The 7773-nt window shown below is 41.0% G+C and overlaps 2 protein-coding genes across 2 annotated transcripts in view; one reads left to right on the forward strand and one right to left on the reverse strand.

Moving 5' to 3' along the window:
- The window catches only part of PHYKPL (5-phosphohydroxy-L-lysine phospho-lyase), a 6926-nt gene extending 6078 nt beyond the window's left edge, over positions 1-848 (forward strand). The window contains exon 12 of the mRNA XM_010139432.1: positions 669-848. The gene's annotated coding sequence lies outside the window, so the exon portion shown is untranslated. The remainder of the gene's footprint in view (positions 1-668) is intronic.
- A 1996-nt stretch (positions 849-2844) lies between these two features.
- Positions 2845-6629, reverse strand: HNRNPAB (heterogeneous nuclear ribonucleoprotein A/B). The gene is made up of 6 exons (XM_010139434.1): positions 6465-6629; positions 6222-6380; positions 5673-5804; positions 3834-3942; positions 3588-3740; positions 2845-3509 (listed from the first exon to the last, which is right to left on the reverse strand). Exons 1-6 carry the CDS (start codon positions 6627-6629, stop codon positions 3439-3441), a joined length of 789 nt encoding a protein of 262 aa, XP_010137736.1. The 3' UTR covers positions 2845-3438.
- Positions 6630-7773: the final 1144 nt, after the last annotated feature.

Here is a 7773-nt window from a genome sequence, read left to right on the forward strand (position 1 = left end):
ACTGAGTCCTGTTAAGTCTTCCAAGCCTTGTACATCTCAGGACCTGTTGAGGTCCCTCTATGCCTTGCTTACAGAGAACATCTAGCTGTAACCCATTTTGCCACACACTTGTGAGCTCAGCATACACATGCAGTTAGCACCTCAGTAACAACAGCTTTCAGTACACTTAGTACTGCTGACTAAAAGACAACTGCTTTTTAACCAAGTGCCCAGTAAAACTCTAGTTACCTGGTCAGCAGTGTATCTAGTGTAATCACTGGTGGCCTCAACCACCACACAAAATTCACAGTGAATCTAGCCCTGAGCTAAGGAAAAACATGCTTTTAGTTCAGTGCAATATTAGTATAGCAGGCACAAGAAAAATGTGTTAGTATTTTATTTAGCAAGTTAATGGAAAGACATACAGCTGTTCATACTAATTCTTAAGAACAGAAAGATAACTTAAAGTCATTATGCCTCTAAGTTAAACTGGCACTGTTATGTGCTTGTCTGCAGTCTAAAATAAGCAAGGAAAATGCCTTTATTTTCTACAGGAAATGCAAAAAGCCTCTTACTAAGTACAGTACTAGTATGACACTTACATATAATGTAAGCGAAAATGAGGCAATGAAGTAATTCCTTTTAATGATGCTTTTACAAAAAACCATAACATTATTTTCTTTCCATAGGTTTCAAACAATGTTCAAGATCTACTACTAAGAAACATTATTCTACTATAGTAATGCACAATTAATCTTCATCCTAGCATGTCTTAGACCAAATAATTTACCCTTGATTTTGTTATTTTCAGTCATCTTGTTATTAGCAAAAGCTTTAGGAGAAATAAATTTTACAAGCGCTTGTTTCAAGTCTGGCAGAAGTGTGGAATTGGCTTTTACTTAAAACAGCATATCTAAAACCGGGTTTAAAGAAATGCATTTCTAGTAGCTACTCTAAACTACATTTTCTCAGGTTATGTCTTTAGCAAATTAAGATAAGCCAATGGGTTCTCATTTTTTTAGATCTGCTGCTACCAATGGCAATGCCATTCTAGCTGCCAGTACACCCAGTCCTTCCCAGGCTCCTCTGACCACTTTCAGGACCCACTTAGTAACATGGTGCCCAGTAGCACTATATTCAACAAACGGTCTCAGTGACCAGGGAAAGTCAAAAACTTCAGTCCTAAATTCGTAACACCAAATGCACAAGGAACAGTCAGCTGAGGGCTGTGGCTCTCAGCCTGGTTCTTAAGAAAAATTCTGTCCTCAAGAAATACTCAAGTAGGGTTAGTCCATTGAGAACACGATCACCATTAGCAACAATAACCTTATATACCAGCCCTTGCTTTCACCAGGCAGTTTCCTGTTCTTTTCATGCAAAGTCAACAGGGAAAGCCAGCTCTGCACTTCAGTACCAGTATCCTCCACTGCTGCTTAAGGCCACATCACTGTCAAGGAAGCATTACCTGAGAGCCTACTGCCAAAAACACCCAAAGTAGCAGCCAGCTCCCACTCTACTGCTAATGCGCTGGAGCCACGACTACTGCAGCAGCCTGGTACTATGCAAACTCCCCAGTGGAAGGCAACCTGCTTGCTAGAAAAATACTCTGCTACCCCTTATTTTGTAAGAAAACAACTGGAAGTATGCAACAGAGTCAGCATTTAAATTTGAAATCTTGAGACAGCAATACATTTAAATACTGTACTCGCCTGTATCAGTCTGCAGGTTTTTTTACTTAGGAGTTAGGCAGCTGTTAAGTTGTCACCTCCTATCAGATTTAAAATTTAATTTTTTATACTCAGGATTTTCACTTAACCCTGGAAGTCTTGCAGACTTCAAACTTTACAGCAAGTTTGTTTGTTTTGAGGACAACCAGAAGGGAGCAGCATATTAGAGAACCTGCAAGAACAGCTGCATCCCTTATTAAAAAAAAAGTAAAAGCTCACTAGTAATACCTGCTTATGTCTTAGTTACTTGGTTTGATTCCACTTCTGGTTCCCATTTGTTCAAACAGAATTTATTACAAGAAAAAATGTCAGAATTTAGCTTTAAAAGGCAAGTAAAAATCAAATTGATTACAGCAACAAAAATTGAGAGTTCACTCTTGCAGCATCACTTGCTACTTATTTATAAATCTGAGATTGGGACTATTCTGCAGCAAGACAGGCAAATCACGTGATATAGTTATTGCCTTAAAATAGCAGTAAACCGGTCAAAAATGGAGAGCAGATTTCTAGCTGGTCACTCATCTCTAGAGAAAGATGTTGTTTTGGTTTTTTCCACCCACAACTACAGTGGAAGTTCTTCTAGCTGTTTTTCATACACAAAAAGGCTGCAAAAATTCAGACTTTGCATTGGTAATTTACTGTGTAACCTGTCTTTCAAGGCAGGTTTACATACTATTGACTTGGAGAAGTCTCAGGCTCAAGGCCATGAAACGCAAGGGAGTGCAGCCAGCTCCATGCACACTTCGCTTCCTCCTGCAGTGCTGTCTAGACTCTCAAGTCCTACCCAAAACCCCTGCCTCTGGCTCCTCCTCACAGAGCCCTACAACACAGACACCACCACAGTTATGCTGAGCCTCTGCTTGTCTAGAACAAGAGCCACCAGTACAACAGCACAGCCTCCACCACAGCTGGGGCTTCCTGCCCAAGTTCCCTTCCATCAGCTCCAGGCAGCAGGGACTGCTGGTCTGAGCTGTCACTGAACTGCGAGGAAGCACAACTACCAATAGAGCCTTCTAGGGTTAAGATTAAGAACAGGTAAGCACAACTCCTCGCCTACCAAGGTACTGCCATGAACTAAGTTCTGGGAACAGTATACTGGCATTTTACTAATACATAAGCTGAAGAATGGCACAAGACACTAGATTACGCCTTTTTTATTTCAAAAGCTAGGATAGCTTCAATATCCATGTCATGGTGAATCAGAACACATGTAAAATACCTTACAATACATTAGATTCCAAAAAGGTACCAAAAAGTACAGTAAAATTAACACTTCCATTACAGGAAATGTATGACACAAAAACAATACAAAATAAAAAGGTGGAAAGTGACACTGGTTCCCTAAGATGCATCTCATTCTGTACAACTGGAGTAATGCAGAGTCCATAGTTAACTCCAAGAGGCAGTCCCTAGATGCAGAGCTGCAGCTTTAAGCAGACCCTCAAAATCAGTTTCAGTTTAACCTATTAATAAAATCATTAATTAATACCTTCAGCAAGGCTGAAATTTACACACCACACTGTCTAGACAACTAGTTATCTGTAAGTATTAAACATGTAAAACATTTCCAGGGAGCTCTTCCAAGTAAGATGCACATTTAACAGGCCATAGAAATTTATTGTAAAGTTAAATTTGGTACAGAACTGAAATATCCATCTACAGCATTGTATACAAAACCTATGCAGTCATTTTCCAAAAGAGACCATGCCACTGCATACCTGAATAAGTTTGATCAATATGGCTTGTAGTTATTCTGATGACCACCACGTCTTGGTGTCTTCCCATAATTTGCACTGCCTTGACCTATGAACAAGAAAACAAATGCATTAAACTGCTAATTAGTTACGCTTGCTTATACCCAATACAGTTCTCTTTACTTACTGTAATCATAGCCTGGTCCATATCCATAATACCCATATCCTGAATAATCATAGCCTCCATAGCCACCATAACCTTGCTGATAGCCGTATCCTTGATTCCCATAACCCTGGTTCCAGTAATTGCCATAACCTTGATTCCAATTTTGACTTTGAGCTATAGAAGGGAAAACCATCCACAAAATCCCATTTTAGTACACACAACTTATTTAGAATGTGTCCATACTAAAGTAGTGTGTGTGGTACTTACCGCCGCCTCTTCCACCTCTGCCTCTTCCTCCATAGCTACCTCTTCCTCCACCACTACTGAACTGTTGCTGCTGGTATACTTCTTTTGGCTGTGCTACCTTAATCTCGCACTGAAAATAAAAAACAAGGAAGAGTGTAAAGACTGTTTTATAGCAGCAGCACCCAATCTAGCCACTCAGCAAAGCCAGAGGTCTGGAGGCAAAGAAGGTACACATGCTGTGCTCCCTGCCACCTGAGGACTAATGTGTGCCCAGAAGCATCTGATTTATCATGTCACCTGGACAAAGCTAAGTCACTGTCAGCCAAAGCAGGCCACTGCTTTCAGTCTTCTGCTGCCTGTGGCCTACCACCAATTGCACCATGGAGAAAGTCATTACTGGCCACACAAAGCAGGCCACTGCTTTCAGTGTTTTAATGCTGCCTACTCTCCACAATCAGCTCCCACCTCAGCATGGCCACTGCTCCAGTAGGAGCCACAAGGCTGCTCTCTATCCTAGTACTATTGGACTGCTTCACCTGAGCTGCGCTGGATCAACAAGGCTCCGAGAAACCCACCAGGAAGTTTTCCTGGCAGCCTCTGTACATCCTATACAGCATCTGGGCTGGACTGTACATCTACCAACACTGGAAATCATCACTTATCAAATGCTAAGAACAGCTGAAACCAACCAGAACTGACATTCTCAAGACAGGTTCCCAATCTGCAGTTCAAGCAGTTCAGCCAGCTTCCTAGCTCCTGAACCTGTGCACAGTCACAGATAAAACTACTGCTGCTCTTCTCTCTAAGGAACGACTATTGTGATAGCAGCCCTGAGCAGGCCTGGCTGGAATTCTTCACCACAGGAGCTTAAAGGTAATCTGCTCTTTTTGTTATCACTATGACACAAAATCAAGCCATAGTAATGAGGTACAGATACGATTTCTTAGCTCCCTTGGCACATAAGCATTCAACACTCCTGAAAACAAACATTATAGCTAACTACAGCGTCTTGACAACTACCAGTGCATTTGGTTTGCGAAAGCTTATTTTCTGCTGTGTCAAGACCTGTCTTAAATTAAGTGCTGTCTGTCACTGGGTCAGACAGTATGACCAGATCTAACAGGGCTTTGAAATTAGTGTATGGTCAGCACTGGCCCTGGAGCAAGGGAAGAGGGACACCTCCAGCCAGCATACATCATTTGCCTCCAGTCCTCTTCTCATGAGCTTGACCCATGGGCCTCCATGAGCTCACCGCACAGATGAGCCATCAGCACTTCAGATCATCTCACACCACTTTTACAGTAGTTCACATAACCAGCTGGCCAGGTACAAGCTACCATAAGCATCTATTTTCTCTTTGGATCCTTGTGTTGGGTTTACATGACAAGGTTTTTGTAGCAAAGGGGTGGGCTGCAGAGAAAAGATACCAGAAGCTGCCCCCATGACAAGAACCAGTTTCAGATGCTTAAAGTTAGTGTCTGTGAACCTTGAATTTATGCAAATGCTCTATGCTGAAGATAGTTATGTATCTGTTGAAATGGCTTACAGTGTTAGACTGGTATCATAAATAAGGCAGTTTTTCCATGTGTATTTAATGACTGCAATTAGATACTCTACATACAAAATCCCCAAGTATTGGCAAAGAACCTCAGCAGCCTCTGTGACTGAACTTATGGCAAAACACCCCTGCCCTGCAGTAATCCCTGAGTTGTCCTTATTGTCATTTTGTCACCATATTGTCCAGGTACATTGTCATTTGTACCTTGAAATCAGAGGTTTACAAAATCCTGTTCAGATTATAGATATAGTGGTATTATGTGTATTAACTTGAAGAAAAAAATTACAAGTCAAAGATTCTACCTTGCTTCCACTGATGTTATGGAATTTCTTCTCCAAAACCTTCTTCACTGGATCCTCTTCTTTGAAAGTGATGAACACAAACCCCCTCCTTTTGTTGGTCTTTGGATCCATTGGAAGTTCAATCGCTTCAATCTGAAGACACGAAACACTATTTTCAGACTTAACTGTTCTTAACTGCTAACATACAAGCGTGTGGCATTTCGGACAGTAAAACTGTAAGCTTCCTATCCTTGCACATTATGCAACAGCCAAAGCTGCAATAGTCTCTGTATGAACACTGGCTTGCAGACCAGAGGTTTCAATTGTACAACTTCTAAAAAGCAGTTTTACCATCAGATAACATGGCTTGAGTTAAAGACAAAGAGTATCTAACCAGCAATGGAAGCATCTAGCACAGTATGTGCCTTCCTTGCTCTCAAGATGGGAAACCTCTGGATCAGTTCCAGAAGGCTTGATACATCTGAAGTTAATTTGCAGCTTCCAAATTATTAGTAAACTGAACAGCAACTGGAGGCTATTTTAAGTGTGTGCTAAGATAACATTACGCACCTCTCCAAACTCTCCGAAGTATTCCCTGATTTTCTCTTCTGTGGCTTCTGGGTTAAGTCCACCAACAAATATTTTCTTCACTGGATCCTTTTTCATTGCCATGGCCTTCTTGGGGTCAATTAGTCGTCCATCTAGCCTGTGCTCTTTCTGTTCCAGAACCTGGAAGATAGTTTGAGATGATTAACTGAAGCTCAAAAGTTTCCCTTAGAAGTTAAAAATCTGAAATATGAAGCTTAAATTCACCTTTTCAACACTCCCAGGTTCTTTGAAGAGAATAAATCCAAAGCCTCTGGATCTTCCTGTGTTAGGGTCCATCTTTATCGTACAGTCGGTCACCTCACCAAATTTGGTGAAGTAATCTTTCAAGTCTTTTTTGCTTGTATCCCAACTGAGGCCACCAACAAACATCTTCCTGAAATGTCAAAGAGATGAGAGCTTTTTAGAATCCAGAAGTACTACAGAAAAGCACACACAGCAAGATGCTCAGTGGTACACACCTCAGCAGCATTGTCAGGAACAGGACCAATTGTTCAAAATTAAACACTTTTGCATCTTGGCAAAGGCTAGTGACTGCACACAGGTGGGTTCCACTCTCTTTTTGAGGGAATGACACAGTGTACCCTGAAGTTTATTACAGACTGTAAAAACTGTAAAAATTGCCTAAAATATTCCTCTCTGGAAGCTTTCAGCAGTATTCCATTATTTGCCACAAAGCAGTATTGATTATCAGGTACTGGCAACTCGCATTTGGAAAGACCAAGGATCACTACTACTGCTTCAAAAGCATTCAGGACAGAGTAAGGTATCAAAAGCAAAAACTCAAGGTCTTTTTAGGATTTGGACAATTGGCTGTAAAAAATGTTAGTCCTAAGAGCAATCTGCTAAATTTAAACCAGGTATCTCCAGCCTCCAACAAGAGTCATGTACAACAGATGAGACTTTAGACCTGCCTCAACTACTGTGTTGTTGTCCACTTCTTCCCGCTTCATTACTGAAGCTAGTTCTATCTTCATCAGTACTACAGAGCAGCTCTACTATTAGTGGAGGGCCACTTGCGTGAGGGGGCAATATGATACCTCCCTGCCCATGTTCCCACACAAAACTTCTGAAGCATCTCCAAGAACTAAATACTAGTGAAGTGCAATACAGAAGTTAATAAACAGAACCTAGGTCAGTCAATAAGGCACTTCAAATGCTTCACTTCAAATGAAAACATTAATAACATGGCTGTATCTTCTATTTTCAGAGTTTCCAAGGTAACAAACTAAGCTTTTAAATGCACTCGAGCCTCTTTAACTGCAGACTAAAGCAGTTCAAGTTGTCATTACTCTGTTTAAGGGCAACCTAGATTTGGCACCAGAAGCTCACAGCACTTTACAAACTAGACTATGTTTAAAACAGGCTTTTGGTGTTTATGTGTGACTTGGATATGCTAGAACTAGCATCCATTTATGTTCGAAAGGCAGCATAAGGGAAAAATAAACAAGCTGGTTTTTTGGGCTTATTTTTTCTTTTTTGCCCTTTTCTCTTAAACTGGATGAACCCAAATCCT

The sequence above is a fragment of the Buceros rhinoceros genome, unplaced genomic scaffold, assembly GCF_000710305.1.
Source record: "Buceros rhinoceros silvestris isolate BGI_N320 unplaced genomic scaffold, ASM71030v1 scaffold25387, whole genome shotgun sequence".
In the NCBI taxonomy this organism is placed as follows: Eukaryota; Metazoa; Chordata; class Aves; order Bucerotiformes; family Bucerotidae; genus Buceros; species Buceros rhinoceros.